Genomic DNA, 20,664 nt, shown 5'->3' with positions numbered 1-20,664 from the left:
CAAAGTGTGGCCATCCTTGAATGAAGGTGTTGAAAGAAAGGGCTTAGGCCCAGTTGAGGCCATCAGTGCCTCATGGGGACCAGACCCTTGGATAGGGAACAGCACACGGCTGTGAATTTGCCTTAGTGGTTTCTTTAGCGGGCTGGTGCACAAAATGCTGAAGGCGCTCATCCAGGGCAGCCATTCGTGGGCTCTGGAACTGGGGAGAGGCTGCAGATGGCACTTCTGCTGAAGAAGTCTCCCATCCAGGGGACAGGGTGGGTAGAGCAGTCCCTGGTGCGGCGGTTGAGACAAGCGACTCTTCTCTTGAACCTTCCAAAATGGAAAGCAGAAGTCAGCCTTCGCCCTCAGGAAGTAAAATCTTCTTGACATCTGCCATAAAGGCCATGAGCATCATTCCCTTCTCCATGGAACAGAAGCCTGGTGGTCAGTGCCCAGAACTGAGTTAGGAGCTGTCCTCGTGGCTGAATCTCACAGACCTTTAACATTAAATGACATATGCTAGAAATACAGCTGAGTTGGTAGAATGCTTGCCTCAGTATGCACAAGGCCCTGAGTTCAACCTCCAGCATGACATAAGCCAAGTATGGCGGTACGCACCTGCCGTAATCCCAGCAACTCAGAAGATGTTGGCAAAAGGATCAGAAGTTTGAGGTCATCCTTGACTAGACAGCAAGTTCTAGGCCAGTCTGTGTTGGAGACTCTGTTTCAAAAACTAACAAACTTAAAATACATAAATCCAGGTTTCTGCAAAGATCGCCCGACCCCAACTCACTGCCCAGCCCGGATGCTACCAGCTGGTTTCATTGCAGAGCTGTTTCCTATTTTGAGGCCCAACCCCAGAAGTCAATCAGAACTGGGTAATGTTGCCTGCCTGACTAATCCCAGGTTAACCAGCCCAAGTACTGTTGATGTCCTAGACCAGACCATGTTGTCCTATGTGTTGGGGAGCATCTTGTACATTTTAAGATGGTCAGCAGCACCCCTGGCCTCTGGGTACCAGATGCCAGTGGCATCCTCCCGACATACTAAGTAGCAACTCCTAATCCATAGGTCTAGTACAGCCATTTAACCTTCTTGGTTCATGCTGTAAGGCAGTTAAAACGGTAAGGTTTTGTAGAGATTTTGTTGTGTGGTTATGTTTGAGACAGAACTTCCACATGTAGCCCAGGCTGTTCTTGAACTCACCATCGTTGCGAAGTCAGCCCCCCAAGCTTTGAGATCACAGGCAGGAAACACTCTTAGAGAATACTTTCTATAATCAGCTTCACACAGAAAAGTGAACAGACTTGGCCACCAGAGTCTACCTCCTTACAAGGCAGAAATCTCTCAGATGTGTCTCCAGAGACATCAGGCCTGTCTCTTTTGGGGGAGTCTGGGGCCTCCTGCTGCTCAGACTGCCTACCACTCCTTCCTATCCTAAACCTCACTGCTACTTCATCACCTTCCCCTAGGTCCCGGATGCCCTCACCCTCACTGGTTTATACTTCTTATCTGACCCCACCAGCATGTCCATCCAGGTCCTCTCACTCACATACTAAAACATTTTATTACAGGGAAACACACGCGCCACACCGCATGTGTGGAGGTCAGAGGACAACTTGCATGAGTGAGTCACTTCTTCCCTCTTGCCATGTGAGTCCTGGAGGTGGAACTCAGCCTGGCAGGCTCGGCAGCAATCACCTTTTCCTGCTGAGCCATTTTGTTAGCCTTCCAAAGATGAAGACAACTGTCACCACACCCCTACTGCCATCGCCACGCCCCCACTGCCATCGCCACGCCCTCACTGCCATCGCCACACCCTCACTGCCATCGCCACGCCCCCACTGCCATTGACTTTTCTGTTCCGGGGCTGGGCACCCCACTGACTCCTTCGCTCTCAGAAGCTGCCATCTGAAACAGTTAGGATGCTCTTAAAACACTGTCTGAGTTTGGTTTTCATTTTTTCAGGGAAGAGGGAGGGATACTTTAAAAAATATATTGTGTGGGGCTAAAGAGAAGGCTTGATGGTTAAGAGCACTGGCTGCTCTTTCAAAGGACCTGCATTCGGTTTCCAGCAGCTACATGGTGTGTCACAACCACCTGTCACTCTAATTCCAGGGGATCTGATGCCCTCTTCTGACTCTGAGGGCATAAACATGATACACAGACACACGTGCAGGCAAAACACCCATGTGCAAAAACAAAACAAAACAAAAGTCTAAATGGAAAGTTCAGGAACCAAAGGCACGTAGGCGACCTGTTAATAGTGTAACTCATGAGTCACAATATTAACAAAGAAAAACATTTTGTAAAAATTCCTGGTGAAAATCATCGGGTCTAAACGGCACTTGCAAGTGGTTGCTAAAAGCTGGAGAAGAAAACCTGTATGAGGTGCAGCCCCTGGTCTCCAGGCTCCTGGGCTGCAGGGAAAGTCAGGAGCGAGGAGGAGAGACTATAAAAAGAACAGAAAGCTCTAGAAGCTGCAGGGAGGTACAGAGGAGGTGCGCTGGGGACCAGGGAGGGGAGAGATTCATTCCGGCTGCTGATATGAAATTAATAAAACCAGAAAGGGAACATTCTTTCCCCGTGTAAATCTTCCCAGGGAGGGAAAAAAAATTCTCCTAAAATGTTTTTATTGCTGTTGCTATTTTTGTTTTTTATTCATTATCTCCCTGTGAACAACCTACCTACCCTTCAGAGGCCAGGACAAAGTCCACCTCATCGTTGGCACCTCCTCCTGAGTCCACCTGCCCTCCACGAGATTCCATAGAATTCTCTTATCTCCCCTTACAGGCTGCTGGAGAGACCCCCGTCTGGTGGCCTCTGCTCCCTCCCAGCTCTCTCTCCCATTGCAAGCTGAATCCTGGCCGGGTAGAGTTCCAACCCTCCCTTTCCAAAATCAATATCAGTGCCGCAGGAAACTGTTAAAACAAAAGCAGCCGAAACATGTAAAAACTTTTGAGAAATATTTCCATTTTTAGCAGACGGTTAGAACTCGACCCGTCCTCACGCCCCACCCCCCAACCCATCCTGCCTTTGTCTTTGTTTCTAATTCTGAGTTTGGGGCTAGATGTGGTAGGCAGTCCCCCTTTTAATCTTTAAATATAGTTCTGAATATAATTACATTTTTATGCAGCACCGAGACATCATATCCTGGTAACGGGGCATTCTTGCACTATTAACATCTGAGTTCAATCTCCTTCCCGTCTGTCTTCTATTGAGGACAGTTAGGAAGTCTGAGATGAAAGTGATTGACATCATTTGTGAATTATGTGTATTTCCTCGTGCTGGATCTGAATGGGTTTTGCTCCTGGTGGTTTTGCATGTGTGAATACCAGGTTGTTTGGTAGTCCGGCTTTCACTGAAACCCCGCTTCCAGACAGGGTTGCAGCATCCCGTGTGGAGCTCGAGCACACACAGTGTTTACAGGGCAGCTCGCCTTGGATGAAGGATGAATTCAGAGTCCAGGGCTTTCTGCCAAGGAGTCTGAGGCACTGCCTGACCCGAGGCACTGCAGCCCAGAGGTGGTAGGACACACCAAAATGGATATGGAACACCCTGCACAGGTGCTCTCCTGAGTCGCCACCTTCCGATGCAGTGTTGTGACAGGCTATGGGTTCCTTACGTTCCAGATTGGGGGGGGGGGGGGGGGACAAAAAACAAAAAAACAACAACTGAGGTGGGATCTAGGGATGTAGGTCAGTGGCCAGAGTGGTTGCCTAACATACATGAAGCCCTGGGTTGGATCCCCAGTACTTCATAAACCGACCAAAGTGGCATATGCCTGGAACCGCAACTCTTTTTTTTTTTAAGATTTATTTATTTATTATATATAGTGTTTTGCCTGCATGTATGCTTGCATGCCAGAAGAGGGCACCAGATATCACTATAGAAGGTTGTGAGCCACCAGGCGGTTGCTGGGAATTGAACTTGGGTCCTTCCTCTGTGCTCTTAACCTCTGAGCCATCTCTCCAGCCCCTGTAACCTCAACTTTTGTGGGCTAGATGCAAAAGGACCAGAAATTCAACATGATCTTTGTCTATGCAGTGAGTTCAAGGCCAGCCTGGGCTAAATGAGTCTCTGATTGCCTCAAACAAAACAAAAAAACTGAGACAACATTCAGAGAAGTGGCACACACCTGCAAACCTGGGATGCTGAGGGAGTTTAAGACCAACCAAGGCTACACACTAAGACTCTGTCTCAAAAATAAAAATAAGCCCGGCGGAGGTGGCGCACGCCTTTAATCCCAGCACTCGAGAGGCAGAGCCAGGTGGATCTCTGTGAGTTCGAGGCCAGCCTGGGATACCAAGTGAGTTCCAAGACAGCTAAGACTGTTGCACAGAGAAACCCTGTCTCAAAAAACCAAAAATAAATAAAAAAATAAAAGCAAAGGTCAGTGAGTAAAGTGTTTACCACACAAGAATAAGCATGAGGACCTGAGATCAGATCTCTAGGTCCCTTCTTTGAAAATAAAAATAAAAAAGCCTTGGAGCTGGAGAGACGGCTCAGTGGGTAAAAGCATTGACTGCTCTTCCAGAGGACCCAGGTTTGGCTCCCAGCACCCACATGGTAGCTCACAACTGTCTGTGACTGCAGTTCCATGGGATCAGAATACCTCCCTGTGCACCAGATATGCATGCAGGCAAAACACTTACGCACATAAAATTGAAACAAACAAATAAACAGACCTAAAAGTTCTTAAAATCCCTGTGCACCTGTAATCTTAGCACTCGGGAGGCAGAGACCGGAGGATCCTTGAAGTTTGCTAGCTGGTCAGACTAGCTGACGAGGAAAGCTCAAGGCTCAGTGAGAGACTCTGTCTCAAAAAAACAAGTTGATTGAGTAAGGCAGACACTGGAGATTAACCTTTGGCTTCCACATCCCTGTGTACATAAAACGCTTACACACACACACACACACGAGGCTGATCTAGGAAGTCAGTGCACTATTGCCTCTGTCTCCCATCCACAGCCAGGTACCTTTTCACCATTCAGGACCTCGACCTCTCTTTACCTCAGCCAGTTCCAGCAGCATGCCTGACAGAATTGCTAAGCTGAGTAGATGTGGGAGCTCAGTCCAGAAAATGAAATACTGCCAAAGGAGAATGAAGCCAGGCCAGGGAACAAGACCTTGTGTGGCATGTACCTATTACCAGCAGGCATGTTTTCAGGGTTCCTCACTTACCCACACACTGGAAAAAGTTCTCTACTGTCCAGTGCACTGGAGAGACCATCTCTGCAAAGGCCAGGCTCAGGTCTATCCTGTAGAAAGCTCGTGTCCCTGGGGAGTCTCTGGCCTCTGGGCATGGCTGTGGGACAGCAAGGCACTGGTTACATGTGATGAGATACATCCCATGTCCTATGGATGTCCCTGCTGGGGCCATCTCCAAAACAAAACTGAACTTCCAGGGCATAAATGGTGAGGCCAACACCCAGCCAGCCCCCGAAGACGTGCAGTGTGCGTTTCTGACTTCGAGTGCCACCAATAGCCCAAGCAAGAGGCCTCAGAGGAAGCAGCAAGGCAAAGCCACCGGGACACCGACCTGGTCCTGGAGCAGCAGCGATGCTGGGATGCTGACGACCACGAAGTCCCTGTCCTCGGTCACTGTGAAGGTGTCGGACTGGTGCACCCGAAGGAATCTGGGGCTCAGAGATTCTTCCACACGGGATCCTCTCCTGACCAGACCCAGTCTCTGTTTGGGGATGTGAACTGAGATCTCCGACCCTGGCTGAGACGATGCTGGAACCAGAGGGAAAGACGGCCCAGAAAATGAGCTTCAGGCACGCAGGGTCTTAGCCAGAGCCACACCTGTGACCAGCCCCACACACCACTCACTCAATTTACTTTGACATTGGGACTTGATGTCCTGAGACCATGCCTGCATGGACAAAAGAAGAAGAAGAAGGAAAAAAAGGCCACCCTGTCTAGCTCTCAGAGGATGCTGCCAATCGAGAAGGTCACTGGAAAAGCAGGTACCAGGAGCAGGGTGGCCTTTCTCTGCCAAGACTGTATTCCATGACCCTGCCTGGTGCCCCTTCCATTACAAGCTGCTGGTAGGAAACAATTCATATCAGTTGTTTACACTTTAGCAAGAATTCTGTTGTGTCAGCCCTCTCACGGGGACATTCTGACCAGCTCTGCAGTTGCTAAATGAAAGCATTTGTCTCTAAATAAAGATATTTCAAATAGCCGGGCGGTGGTGGCGCACGCCTTTAATCCCAGCACTCGGGAGGCAGAGCCAGGTGGATCTCTGTGAGTTCGAGGCCAGCCTGGGCTACCAAGTGAGTCCCAGGAAAGGCGCAAAGCTACACAGAGAAACCCTGTCTCGAAAAACCAAAAAAAAAAAAAAAAAAAAAGATATTTCAAATAGCACCAACAGGGCAGGAGATGTGTATGGACTTGGCAAGGCCATCCCCCCAGGCCCCTGGACTCCCCAGAGTTCTCATTCTGAAACTTATCTCATGATAAAATTCTAATCAGACCTGCAGTGCTCCTCATCTTCCATCTACCCACACAGGACAAAAGCCTTTGATCCATCTAACTGTGCATAGTGAGATCTTGAGAATTTAAACTCCCGAGAGGTCAGCAGACTCCGGGAGCTTCCAGACCCCGGGCCTCTCCACACTGAAGAAGGTGCCTGGGAGGGAGGGTATTGCCTCTAAATCTTGCAGAGTAAGACCACAAATGCTTTCCCATCTTTGTCCTCACAGTCCCTAGGGCCTGCCTGGGGCCCCCAAAAGTTCCCAGATCCCGGGTCTGCAGCTCTCAGTACTGTCCACAGGTCGCGCTTCACACATCCCTGCAAACACCTCTCTCAGCACCAAGCATTTCAGAAGTCCTCAGTCAAGGTTGAGGTGAAGAAGAGGTGGGGCAGAGCGGGGCGGGGGGGACAAGGTGTTTGGCCGAGGAGACAGAAGTGACCGGCAGTGCTAAAGTCAGAGGTGGGCATTAGGGGCACTCCTGGGTCTTACCCAGTGGGCACGCAGCCTTGAGGGAATAGGCGTAGGAGCCGCTCACCAGCCAGAGAGGCAGGAGCTCCAGGGAAGTGTTCCATACCTGGGGAAGCAGGAAGGTCCCCCTGTGGCCACTGTTCCTTTCAGAGGCACGCTCTCTCTGTAAGTGCCCACCCTACCCACTCCACTTTCTGTCTCACCTCAGAACAAAGCCCCAAGAGTCAGAGCCCAAGCCAGGGCCTGTTGCCCCAGCACAACCAGGAAATATTATTTAGCCAGGATATTTTTAGCAGGAAGCAAGCTCGGAGCAAATGTCATGTGAGCCATCTTCTCTTACACGGCAACTTTGGGCTATTTAAAGAGATGGTAATTATGCTCCTGCCACCATGATCAGGACGCGCTGAATACATGATTGCCGGCGCCCCTCATCTGCCGCGCAGAGCACTTTACGCTAATGGGGCCCAATTTTCAAAGCCGCCTGCCTAAATCTGTCCAGTCTCACAGGTGGACACGTGAACTGGCACTTCAGGGTGACAGAGAGCTCGCTCCTTGGGGTGTCAGGCTGTAGGGCCCCCCTGAAGCCTGGCGTAGCCCGCTGTCCACCACTGACCTCCTGCCTCTGAAGAAGTTCTTGTCTTGGGCTTTGGACGGTGACTGTGCTGGCACCAATGTCCACATCTAAGCCCATCAAGCTGGCGTCCTCCAGAGAAGCCACCAGCTCCCCTCGAAGGGACAGCAACCATGGGGTCTGAAGACAGAAGGCAAAAGTCACGAGACAGCTGACCAGGAGACAAGCTCATGTGGGGGTCAAGGAGCATGGGTACCGGGGGTGGGGGCACTCAAAAGGATGACCGGGTCACGGAAAGGATCAACTGGCCAAGGGGTAGGACAGCAGCTAAAGATGCTGGTACCCTCACATTTCAGGGGAGCAGACCTCTTATGAGCACAGATGAACAGACTGGGCCAGCCTCTCAGCCTGTGTACTATCCAGGCCAGCACAACTGGCGGTCTGTTGTCCTGGGCTCTCATTGCCACCCTGTGGTGGGACATGGTCAGTTGGGGTTTTTGAATCAAGATGGGCGCCTAGTAATGCAAGAGGCGCACGGAGGAAGCACACCCCAGTCCAGGACTGGGGGACACATGGCATGCATGGACTCCAAAGACCCGGAGGGATGTGAGGCGAGGAAGGGTTGGCTCGTTCCCAGGTAGCTGTGGGAAGACCTAGACCAGGAGAAAAGTGGGTGCCTGATACAGTGGTTTATGCCTATACTCCTAACACTTGGGAGTGTGAAGCAGGGGGATTTCTCTGATTTAAATAACAGCTTGGGCTATATAGTAAAACCTTGTCTCAAAACAACAAAAACTGGAGGCTGGGGCATAGCTCAGTTGGAAGAGTGATTGCCTAGCACACCCCGGGTTTGATTCCCCCAAACTGTAAAAAAAAAAAGTCAAGCGGTGGTGGTGCACACCTTTAATCCCAGCACTCTGGAGGCAGAGGCAGGTGGCTATCTGAGTTCAGCCAGCCTGGTCTACAGAGTGAGTTCCAGGACAGCCAGGGAAGGGCTACACAGAGAAACCTTATCCCAAAAGAAAAAGAAAAAAAAAAAAAGGCATAGTAGTACACACCCACTCAAGGAATAGGGGACAGCAAGATGCTTCCGCAGGTGAAGACACTTGCTGCCAAGCCTAATGACCCGAGTTTGGCCCTTTAGACCCACGTAGTAGGAGAGACTCAGTTCCCTCCTTGGCACTCAGGAAACAGATGCAAAAGGACCGAAAGTTCAAGGTCGTCCTCAGCCACTTAGTGAATCCAAGGCCAGCCTGGGCTACATGAGACTGTATCTCAAAAAAGGGAAGGTCTGAGCGTTGTGGTGCACACCTTTGATCCCAGCATTCAGGAAGCAGAAGCAGGTGGACCTCTGTGAGTTCAAAGCCAGCCTGGTCTACACAGAAAATTCCAGGCCAGTCAGGGCGATATAATGAAATTCTGTCTCAAAACAAAAGAGGGGGAAGAGGGGAGGAGGGGAGAGGGAAATAAAGAGAACAGCTGTGTACCACAGGAATGGGCAGCCTTGTATGGGAGCCAGCTCCTGCCACTGGGAACCTTTCAGAGAGAATCTTACCATGACAGGACCCAGAGGCTTTCTACCCCAGCAGGGTTCCACCAGGTTTTTTTTTCCCAGACAGCTTCAGGCCTCTGCATGGAGAGCACCAGGGGGAGTTCCAGTTCTGCTGAGACCCAGGCCCACAAAGGTCCCTACTGTCCACAGACACTCTCTACAAAAGGGCCATGGAAGTGACAACCTCCTGCCTCAGAGCCTCCGGAGCACCAGACCTAGCAGAACCTTCCAGAACAATGCCTTTTCCTCACCTACCTGTCCACCATCGATCCTTGGAGGCAAGGGCCTAGAGACCTGCAGAACAGAGAGGAAGCAACATCTGCAAACTGTGGGCAAAGGTGCGTGAGCAAACGCCTCTGCAATTGCCACAGCGGGAGTCCAACAAGAGAGTCTCACCGTCGCCATGGCCGCCACCGCCGCCTCAATTGTTTGCTCATTAAGACAAGGAAAGCATTTATGTTCTGGGACTCAAGTGTCAACAGACCCAGGGAAATGTCACCTCAGCTGCTGCCCTGGGCCAGGCCAACAGGGCAGCTGGAGTGCAGGGCACAGCTGTCAAGGCGGAGGGTGGGTGTGTGCCCCATGACCCTGATGTTAAGGACCTGGTGGGGCGGTTCCCAGGCCTCTCCCTCCCACCCCATCTCACCCCGCCACCCATCTCTTCCACACTTTTTCTTCACCTATGGACTCCGATAAGCACAGGCAGACAAGCGTGCTCACCCAGGCACCGTGCTTAGGATACCCAATCATCTCGGGTTTCTTCAGTGAAGAACGTTCAATGCTAAAATAAGAATGGTCTCAGGCACACCTGGACAGCTGGTCCCTCACTGCCCCTGAGTCTCATGGTGCGGGCAAGGGACCTGCCGGAGCCCAGCTGCATCCAGCTGTCCTCTTACCTACATTTCTTTTATTATAGTATTTATGTATTTATTATGTCAAGTGGGGGGGGCATGCATCTGCCACGGTGTGCATGTAGGGGTCCAAGCACAACTTAGGGAGTCAGTTGTCTCTTTCCACCACGTAGGTCCTGGGTATGGAACTCAAGCTGTCAGGCTTGGGCGGGAGTACCTTTAGCTACTGAGCCGTGTCACGGCCCTCCTCTTACCCTCCTACTGCCTCCACCCCACCCTCACCCACTTTGCTTTTGCTGCAAGCATAGGTGGGGACACTGAGGCACAGGACAGAATCACAGGCCAACAGAGAGCGACTATGTCCCCCACCCTCGTTCCATAAAAGTTAAGGACACCGAGTCCAGAAAGACTAATGAGCCTTGACATTTCTCTTGCATAAGGCTGCCTCCCCTTTCCCCGGCGTGTACAGAATCCATTCTTCCAGGCCCAGAGACAAGTGGATGAAGTTAGGGAAGGCCCCTATCCCCTCAACCTTGTCAGTGCCTCAGTTCTGTTGCCCCTGGCCTCAGAGAGCCCAGCACCCCATTGCTGGCAGGCTCAGCACAGCCCCCAAGGAGCCTTTTGGGTGAGCCTGTAATCCCCTCACCTTGGAGGTGCTGCCTTCACTCAGGGAGCAGAGAGGAAGGAGATAGGAAAGGGATTCAACATTTCCCAGGTCAGCCACCAAAGCCTCCCTCCCTTCTCTACACGCCAGTCCCACAGCAACAGGGCAGCCCTGGAGGCTGGGCTTTTCCACGGAGGGAGCAGAGGAAGTGGGATCAAGTTCACAGTCCAAACCCACCATGCCCTTTAAGTGGCCACGAGCAGACTATATTTAGGGCCTGCAGACATTCAGCAGGACCTCGGGTATTCTTCCCTGGGAGCAATCGCTAATCACTGCATTGAGTTTACCGGTGCCCCTGGGCACACTTAACCCAGGGCAATGAATAGTTATTGCGCAGCCTCCCGCCCGGGGCTTGTGGGCACACTTAAGCAAGCTCGCAGATCGCTGCAAGCAGGGCATGGCTCGGGTACACCCTTGGGCACCCTGTGCCATCAGCGGGGAGAGGCAGAGTATTAAATATCTATGTGCCCTGTGCCCGCGGCTGCATTTAGCCAGGGGCAAGGCTAGTGTAACGGCTTTAATTAAAACTTAATGCAAGTTCAAGGTGCAGCCATGGAAGCGGCTGCAGAAGTCACCGGGAATGAATCAGTCAATTTGATGAGGTTCTATGATGGGTGAGGGAAAAACGGAGGAGGGGGGCTGCTGAGGAGGTGGCAGCTGAGATCCATGAGGTCTCTGCGACTCTGCCCAGGGGAGTGGGGGTCCTGTAGTCCTGTGGGCTCCAACACCACACTGGGGAAGGATGCTGGGGATCTGGGCAGGTCAAAAGGGACAAAGTTGGCGCTTGGCTGGCCCCTAGCTCTGCTTTCCTCTGGTTTCTGTCCAGTGTTATATGACACGGGCAACCTTGTCCCTCTGGTGGCCACTCCCAAAATTACAGGCCAGTGTAAAGAGAAGTGACCAGCCCCCAGGACTGTCAAAACCATGTCCCACTGTCAAACCCATGACCCATGACTCATGACCATGCTTGGGGGTGTTTAGGAAGAGGCTTGTGACTCTTAGGAACAATATAACACTTTCCCTGGCATGACCACAATGGGACCTGAACATTCCTCTGTCTCAGGTACTGCTCCTTAAAGTTGAGCAGCAGAGAACTCCAGAGGCAAGACTATGGGGAGCAAGCACAGAGCTGGGGTCCCAGCCTCTGCTCGGCTCTCCCTGTCTCAGCACGTTCACGTCAAAGCCCAGGACAGATGAGAATGGAACTGTACACCCCTCCCGAGGCAAGAATGGTGTCCATTCAGATCTGATCATTTGGTACCAGCACAGAGCCTGGCATTCAGCATGTGCTTCGCACAGATGCTCCCTAAATGGATGGTAGCTGTCACTCGTGGGTCTTTCTCTCCAACCTCCCTTCCCATCTCTCCTCTCTCTCCTCTCCTCCTTCAGTGAGTCATCGGGCAAAATTGAGCATCCGGGTTTTTGGCTGCTGGGGGTTTTTAATTGATTGTGTGGGTGTATGCATGTGTATACGCAAGTGTCATGGTTCATGTGTGGAGATCAGAGGACAACTTGCAGAAGTCAGTTCTCTCCTTCCACTATGTGGGTTCCAGGAAAGAAACCCAGGCTTGGTGGCAAGCACCTTTACCCACTTGCTGGCTGGGTCTTACCCTGCAGCCAGGGCTGACTTCAAACTTACAGTCCTCTTGCCTCAACCTCCTTCATGCTGGATTCCAAACGTGCACCATCAAACCCAGCTCTAAATTCAGCATCCCGTTTGGCCACATGGTACTTGCAAAGTTAAAGTTAACATTTTTGGAAGCTGGGGATGTGGACCAGTGGGTCGTGTTCCCTTAGCATGCATCAAACCATAAGGTCAATCTCCACTACCACATAAACCAGGTGTGACATCACATCTATAATCCTAACACTTGGGAGATGGAAGCAAGAGAATCACAAGTTCAAGGTCATCCCCTGCTACATAGCCAGTTCAAGGCCGCCCTGAGATGCATGAGACCCTTGTATCAAAATAAGTAAACAAATGCTCAAAAAAAAACTGTTTAATAAATAAAGTCAACATTTTCCCTTGCCAAGGAGGGAGTCCAGCGCCTCCCACATGCTAACCTAGCGCTCTGCCACTGAACTACTTTCTCAGCCCAAAGTTAACTTTTTAAAATGTAATTTAACATTCAATTATGGATTTCCTGTTTCTCTTTTAAAAGCTGAAAATTCTAGAAAATGAGGCAGAGGCGGAGGGGCCGCTCATCAAAGGAGCTCATAGCCCCATTCTGCCGCTACCAGCTATGGGACCTCAGCAACTCACTTCTGTGCCTACTTGTCTACTCTGGAGAATGGGGGTATAAACAACACTTCCTGCCTGCTGTGCTATAAAGGTGAGATGGGCCAACATTCGCAAAGCAGGGGCAGGGGCATGGCTCAGTGGTGGAGAACTGGCCTGGAATCCATCAGTGAGGGGCTCGCAGCATGGCTCACTGATAGAGCACTTGTCTAATAGATGCGAAGTCCCCAGTTCCATCCCTAGCGCCAAAATAAATAAATAACAACGCAGCAGCCATGGCCACGCCCGGCATAGCAGGGTGAGTGGAAGATAAGCTTTCCTGAGGGAAGGAAGGCTTGAATTCAATTCCCTACTCCGTTCTGTCTGGCACACTCATTTCTGCTGTGGGTCTGCAACCCTCCCCTGCTCCCAGCCAACTCTTTCTCTGTTCCAGGGCTGCAGAGAAACTTGAGCTCAATGATGCCACCAGGCGGTGACACAGCTGGAGTGTGCCTAGGCCTGTGTTCTCTCCAATGCGGATGTTACATCTGAAACACATCGCTCCTCAGTGCTGGGGATGGAACCCGGGACCTTGCACAGCCCCCAAACCTGACATCTAGAATTCTTTGACGTGACCTAGGTTAAATAAGAGGACCCATTGCTGCTGAAATTGTTCTGTGGGTAAAGCACTTGCCTCAAAATGGTAAGGACCTGAATGTGGATCCTCAGAACCCATATAAAACCAGATGCAGTAGCTGGAGTCTGTCACCTCAGCATTCCTGTAGCAAGACAGGAGACAGAGCCAGGAGACTCCCCACAAGCCTGACCGCCACGGATAGCCTGGCACACAGAGCTGCAAATAACAGGCCCTGTCTCAAACAAAGAAAGGTGAGAACTGACTCCTGTGGGCGTCCTCTGACCGCCACTGTCCTCGGGACACACAAGAAGCTCATCTCGTGCACATGGAAAGAGAGAGAGAGGGAGAGAGAGAGAGAGGGGGAGAGAGAGAGAGAGAGAGAGAGAGAGAGAGAGAGAGAGAGAGAGAGAGAGAGAGAGAATAAAGACAGAATAAAGAGGGGAGAAGGAAGAGGAGCAGAGGATAGACAGACGTCAAGCCAGTAACTTTCCTTAATCCAAAGAGGAAAAACACAATTCTGCTCTTGTGATGTTAGGTGGCTGACATAAAAAAACACAGCTCCTGAGATTCGTTTCATTAGTCACCCACCCCTTATCCCGACACACGCCTCAATGCTCAAAAGCCCAGCCAACACTAAATGTCCACAGAGAATGGTCCTACCCTGTGTCTCTAGCTGTCACCTCTGCTGGGCTACATCCCAAGGCTCAGGAACCTCAGTCATCTACCTGGGCCTTTGAAGAGAAGCCGGCCCTGGATGCCCATCACCAGGCCTTCCTGAGCTGTTACCTGAATGAATGAGGGGTGGCAGCGGACACTTTGTTCATCCAGCCTCGATGTGATCACGGGACACGTCATTATGTAGCGATCATTCTGCTTCAACCTTCTTGCCCCTTTTTGAAACATTCTGATTTCCAACCTGTAATTTGCTTTCTGGAAGTCAGGCAAAATTCACACGTGCAACCAAAAGAAGAAAATGCAGTTAAGAGACCACGATTATGGGTCAGCCTTTGTTCACAGTGGGCATGATTAACGCAGGCCTCCTGGAAGTCCGTCTCACGGAAGAGCTAAGAAGCAAGTGGAAGGGTCTCAGGGACTGGGGAACTTGGCAGACTCTGGCCTGTGACAGTTCAGTCCCCAGAGGGGAAGCCCCTAGGGAAGTCCCTGGGCCAGGGGACTGCTGTATCTTTCAGGAAGGTCACTCTTTTTTTTGTTTTGTTTTTGTTTTTTGTTTGTTTTTCGAGACAGGGTTTCTCTGTGTAGCTTTGCGCCTGTCCTGGAACTCAGTTGGTAGTCCAGGCTGGCCTCGAACTCACAGAGATCCGCCTGGCTCTGCCTCCTGAGTGCTGGGATTAAAGGCGTACGCCACCACTGCCCAGTTTAGGAAGGCCATTTTTTTTTTTTTCCCCAGAGCTGAGAACCGAACCCAGGGCCTTGCACTTGCTAGGCAAGCGCTCTACCACTGAGCTAAATCTCCAGCCCCAGGAAGGTCACTCTTAAAGAGGAAGCATGGCAGTTTGTATCCTCTCATTCCTGACAGCAGACAAGTATCTGCCCACAGCCTGTTTCCTTCGACCCCAGTAAGAAATCCCTTGGTCCCATTTTACAGCCAAGGCAGTTGAAGCTCCACGGATGTGAACAACTAAGCCAACAGCACATGGCCATTTCGGCAACAGAGCCTCAATATGTCAGGCCAAGTGGTCCCACAGGTACCTAGACTGTCTTCCTTCATCCCTGCAAGAAGCCCGAATGTGAGCCCTGGAGCAGGGGGTAAAACAAGGTATGTGGGGGGGAGGGGCCATCAGGGAGGGTGGCGATGACGGAAGAGAGAGGCGCAGTGGGGCTGCTGGAGAGAAGGTGACAAGCCAGGCATGAGGACACACACCTGTAATCCCAGCATTCAGGAGGCTGAGGCAGGAGGATCCAAGGACTGCTTGGACTACAGAGTGAGTTCAATGCCAGCCTGTGCAGAGAGACCCTGCCTCAAAATAAAAGGTTGTTTTTCTTTTAAGGTGGGAAGGGCTGGAGGTGGTGGCGCACACCTTTAGTCCCAGCACTTGGGAGGCAGAGGCAGGCGGCTCTCTGTGAGTTCGAGGCCAGCCTGGTCTACATAGCTAATATGTTCCAGGCTAGGATTTATAATGGGACCCTGTCTCAAAGCAACACCAAAAGAAACTAGATATGTAACTCGGTGGTTGTGCACTCGCCTGGCATCCGAGCATACATGAGGCCCTGAGTTCTGACCCCAGCCCTGAAAATAAATAGTTTCTCAAACCCACCTCTTTCTGCACAAAGCAGCCAGAATACAGCGCTCGGAAGATGAAGCCGCCCTCGTGAGCAGGATGCAAGAGGAAACCACATTTGGTAAGAAGAGAATCCAGGTGGTTGGGGGCCCTCTTGGTGCCTGTGACAGAAACAGACAGGACCCTGGGAGAACAGCAGAGATGAGGTCAGGAGTGTCTGACACCCAGACATAAGCCCATGGCTGCTCTGCTCTGGAGCACCAAAGAACAGCAAAGATAGAAGTCTTGGAAGGAAGCCTGATGGTTCTGCCAGACATACAAGCAGACCCCCCACCCCCACCCAGCTCCCAGCTCTGAGCGCAGCCTGGGTTGTAGAAGCTGTCTCTCGCTCCTCTCCTGCTCCTCTCCTGCACTGTGGTCTGTTTCCCCCAGCAACACACAGAGTTCCATGCAAGCCTGCGGCAGATCGCTCCATTCTCCATTGAGAGACCCATGTGAGGGTCATCTAGGCTTTCACTGTTCTCCCTCTGCCTCAGCCACACTAGCCTCCCTGTTACTTCTAACGCATCGTGGGTGCTCTCAAGGCCTTTCTATTGTCTGCATCTTGTGCCTGGAACACTCTTCTAGATACCTGTGTGGCTCAGTCCACCACACTCAAGCCTTTAAGTAAATCCCCCTTGTCAACGAGGCCTCTGCCAGCAGGGCCTCCGTCACCCCCTCTTAACCTCGCCCCTCTCTCAGGCCCCCTTTCTGCATCACACATCACCACCTCGCCTGCTGAAAAATGTCTATGACTACAGAAATGGTCTTGTTGCCCTCCACTCAAATGCCAGCCCCACGGCGCCAAGAGTATTTATCTGTTTTGTTCTTTGCCATATCCCCAGCGCCTTAAGCTGCATCTGGCGCATAGAGGGCTCTCAGTAAACATTTATTGGATGAGTAAAACACAAAGAGGAATATCACTGAGCAGAGGGATTACAGGCAGTTTTCATTATCGTCTTTAGATTTCTTCTGTTTCCGTAATTATCTTGTGTTGCTTTTGAGGTGATTTTTTTTTTTTTTAAGTCCTCCACCCTCCCGCCCCAAAGCCCACACTTTCATTCTCAGATAGCTGATGGGAGATGAATACGCCCTTGCAGGAGACAGCTCCAGCAGCCTGGATGTGGGGGACTCTCTGGTGACATGCTTTCCTTTTAAGAGCGTGCAGCCTTCACGACTATCTTTAGCAGGAGATCAAGGCCGAGCCTGTGGCTCTGAAAGGCAGATCACTGGGGAAATAAAGTGTCTAAGGCTGGATGTGCAAATTGACCCGGATCGTTTTAGTTTCCCATTCACGTCTGCACTTTGTAAATATTTGCCTGCATCCTGCTGCTCACACCTGCTTGCTGTCCCTTCAACTTTATGGAAGGCAGCAGGCAGCATCGTTTCTGCATCCCCACCTGGCGCTGGTGAGGAAAAGAAACACTCTTCCTCCAAAGCCACAGGTGTCTCTGGCAGCGCCTAAAACTAATGGCCTGTGGCTGGCTGCTGTGACTAATTCCCTGATTATTGACTTTATGATTTTACACTTAAAACTTCTTTATAATAACACACAGAAATGTTTAATGGGCTCTATCCAGAGCCATAAAAATTACTTATTGAACAAGCGTTTTAAAACTATTAATCTATTGTTTTCCATTAATAATGGCTTTCCAAAGAACAGGCGACAGCTTAATGTATCCTCCACGTTTTCCCCTGGAAAAGTGGCCTTTTAATACACAAATGCCGCTTCAGTTCCAGAGGCATCGCCGCCTGACTGACCATCCCAGGGCCAGTTCAGGATTCAGGACACACCAGTCCCAGACAGCACTTTAGAATTTCCAGACTAAAGCCAGGAGTGGTGGCTCACACCTGTAATTCCAACACCAGGAAGACTGAGGCCAGTCCGGACTGCATAGAGAATTCTAGGGCAGCCTGGACCACAGCGTGTGATCCTGACTTAAAAAACAAAGGAAAAGCAGCCAATGCTCTTAACCACTGAGCCATCTCTCCAGCCCCTATGAACCAATGGCTGAGGGGTCACCAACTGGATCAGGCCCTCTGAATGGGTGAGACAGTTGATTGGCTTGATCTGTTTGGGAGGCATCCAGGCAGTGGGACCGGGTCCTGTGCTCATTGCATGAGTTGGCTGTTTGAAACCTGGGGCCTATGCAGGATCACTTGGCTCGGCCTGGGAGGAGGGGACTGAACCTACCTGGACTGAGTCTACCAGGTTGATCTCAGTCCGCGGGAAAGGCTTTGCCCTGGAGGAGGTGGGAATGGGGGGTGGGCTGGGGGAAAGGTGAGGGGGGCGGGAGGGGGGAGAACAAGGGAATTCGTGGCTGATATGTAGAACTGAATTGTATTGCAAAATAAAAATTTTAAAAATTAAATAAAATTTAAAAAAAGGAAGAAAGAAAAAAGCATTCTGAGATGGGAAAGCTTCCCTCCTCAACTTCTTCATATTTGTACAAAAGAAAGGAAAAGTTGGGGTGTCTTACTTGCAACCTCTGTGACCAAAGGTACAGCAGGAGGTGAGCTACAGTCTCTCTATTCGGCTCCTTCTAGAAGTTTCCGGAAGGTCTTCCCACTTTGCAGTTTTTGCTCCAAGTTTTCTGAAGGTGATAATTTGCCCTTCGTTTGGCTTGTTTTAGGCATGAGATTCCCCCACCAAGCATGAGATGGTGGTTCCAGTGGGTAAGACGCACGGGCCAGGGACTGGAGAGATGACTCACTGGCTGCTGCTCTTCCAGAGGACCTGAGTGGGCTCCCAGCCCTCACATGGTAGCTCACAGCCGTTTGTAGTCCCAGCTACAGGAGATCGACACCGTCTTCCGGGTCCCACTAGCAATGCATGTATGTGGTGCACAGACTTGCATGCAGGCGAAACACCCGTACGCATTCAATAAAGGTTTGAAAAGAACTGTGGACCAGCAAGATGGCTCACTGGGTAAAGGCACTTGCCACCAAGCCTGATGTCCGGAGTTCAATATCTGGGATCCACATGGTTCAAGGAGAGACCCAAGTCCTGCAAGTCATGCTCTGACCTCCACATGCACACTGGGGCACATGTTTATAAACACAGTATTTTAGCATGCATGCACATACATACACACAACTAATAGACAGAATTTTTAAAGAATACATTTTTTTGCTGGGCGGTGGTGGCGCACGCCTTTAATCCTAGCACTCGGGAGGCAGAGGCAGGCGGATCTCCGTGAGTTCAAGGCCAGCTATCCAAAGCAAGTTCCAGGAAAGGCGCAAAACTACACAGAGAAACCCTGTCTTGAAAAACAAAAAACAAAAACAAACAAAAAAAAAAGAATACGTTTTTTTTAATTGCCCCATTAGCTTCACAGAGGGATTTAAGTTTAGGGGCATACATACTAGCACCTGATGGGCACTTCAATCCAGGTTTGGGGCCTTTTGCCCACTGAGCAAATATCTATTAGGAGTCCCCTAAGCATGAGACAGAGTCCTTAATCCTGGAGGCACCTCAGCTATCAACATGGAGCACAAGGGCTGTGCCTGCTCCCAGCGACCTGCTGGTGGCACTGATGACAAGCATGTGAACAAGGTCTTTTTAAGTAGGACCAAGAACTGAGAGGAAATGGGATGAGCGAGGACTGCCTTAGAGAAAGTCAGGGCAGCCCTGGGAACGAAGGAGCATGAAGCCCAGAGAGAAGCCTTCCAGGGAACGCAGCACCCGTGGCCTGCTGTGAGGAATGCATTGGGAACCCTTAACAAAGGCTCCAGGCAGTCAATGGCTGAGGACTGGAGAACCTGGGGGCTGAGAAGACAGCTTACCTGGCAGGTGCAGAACCCTGGCCAGCCACTGCCTCAAACCCTGCACGTGGCTCCTCGGGATCTGCAGGGTCATGTAGTCTGAGAAGCACTCGACCTTCCCTGTGGGATAAGAAGTCACTTCTGAGGAGCTGGAGAGGACACAAGGGAGAGACAGCAAAGGAGGAAGGATGGACAGACTTCCTTCCAGCACTGCTGCAGTGACCAGTCAGGAGAGGAGTCACCTCTGCATCTAGGCAGTGTCGTATAGGGAGACAGGAAACAATGGGATTTACTGGTGAGTGTAGGCACTGGAGTCAGAACATCTGGGCCTAAATGCCCACCGTGTGTGAGTGAGTGCGTGCGTGCGTGCATGTGTGCGTGCGTGCGTGCATGCGTGCATGTGTGCGTGCGTGCGTGCGTCTGTACATGTGCCTGTTGCTCAGTCTGTGTCTTCCTAGAATTGACTGTATCATAGTGATGGTGATGATAAGGACATGGATAATGATGACGGAAGGTGACAGTCATGGTTGTGATGATGGCGCCGGTGGTGACTCCGAGTCTTCATTCTTCCGCCAGGACGAACTGTAACTGAGGTCTGAGAGTCCCCCTAGTGAACACGGAAACCTGAGGGCCTCACCCTGTTCTTATGCCACAGTCACATCCCCTCTCTCAAAGATGAGCTGAGTGATGGAAAACATAGGGGCTGAGGATGGCTTAGTGGGCGAGAGCGCCTGCTGAGTAAGCATGAGGGCCTGAGTTCAAGTCCCCAGTACCCACGTAAGCAGCCACGGGTGACCACCTATGCACTTCCCACCGCAGTGCTGACGGGTATAGAGACAGGAGGACCACCAACTTAGTTCCAGGATCAGCGAAAGACCCTGTCTCAAAGGAACAGGGGTGGAGAGGGACGGAGCAGGTCCACTGACACCCTCCTCTGGCCTCCGTGTATGCGAAGGGGCACACACACCCAGACACATGCATCTGTCATACACATACACACAAAATAAATGAATTTGTAAAAGGTGAGGGCTGGGCCGGGCGTGGTGGTGCAGCTCAGGAGGCAGAGGCAGGCAGATCTCCGTGAGTTCGAGGCCAGCCTGGTCTACAGAGTGAGTTCCAGGATAGGCTCCGAAGCTACACAGAGAAACCCTGTCTTGAAAAAAAAAAAAAAAGTGGGGGCCAGTGAGATAGCTCA

General features: G+C 51.1%; 1 protein-coding gene across 1 annotated transcript in view; it reads right to left on the bottom strand.

The window, feature by feature from the left end:
• Positions 1-20: 20 nt before the first annotated feature.
• Positions 21-20,664, bottom strand: part of CUNH1orf127 (chromosome unknown C1orf127 homolog) — a 51,330-nt gene continuing 30,686 nt past the window's right edge. The window contains exons 4-11 of the mRNA XM_052715402.1: positions 15,702-15,849; positions 14,212-14,355; positions 9,311-9,349; positions 7,546-7,683; positions 6,954-7,038; positions 5,525-5,721; positions 5,167-5,290; positions 21-312 (exon numbers count right to left, since the gene is read on the bottom strand). Of these exons, the coding sequence (XP_052571362.1) occupies positions 71-312; positions 5,167-5,290; positions 5,525-5,721; positions 6,954-7,038; positions 7,546-7,683; positions 9,311-9,349; positions 14,212-14,355; positions 15,702-15,849 (1,117 nt within the window). The 3' untranslated portion in view covers positions 21-70. The remainder of the gene's footprint in view (positions 313-5,166; positions 5,291-5,524; positions 5,722-6,953; positions 7,039-7,545; positions 7,684-9,310; positions 9,350-14,211; positions 14,356-15,701; positions 15,850-20,664) is intronic.

The sequence above is a fragment of the Peromyscus californicus genome, unplaced genomic scaffold (assembly GCF_007827085.1).
Source record: "Peromyscus californicus insignis strain IS unplaced genomic scaffold, ASM782708v3 Scaffold_5__1_contigs__length_169319896, whole genome shotgun sequence".
Taxonomy (NCBI): domain Eukaryota; kingdom Metazoa; phylum Chordata; class Mammalia; order Rodentia; family Cricetidae; genus Peromyscus; species Peromyscus californicus.
The sequence above is the reverse complement of the archived record's forward strand: the minus strand, read 5'-3'. Positions and strand labels throughout refer to the sequence as shown.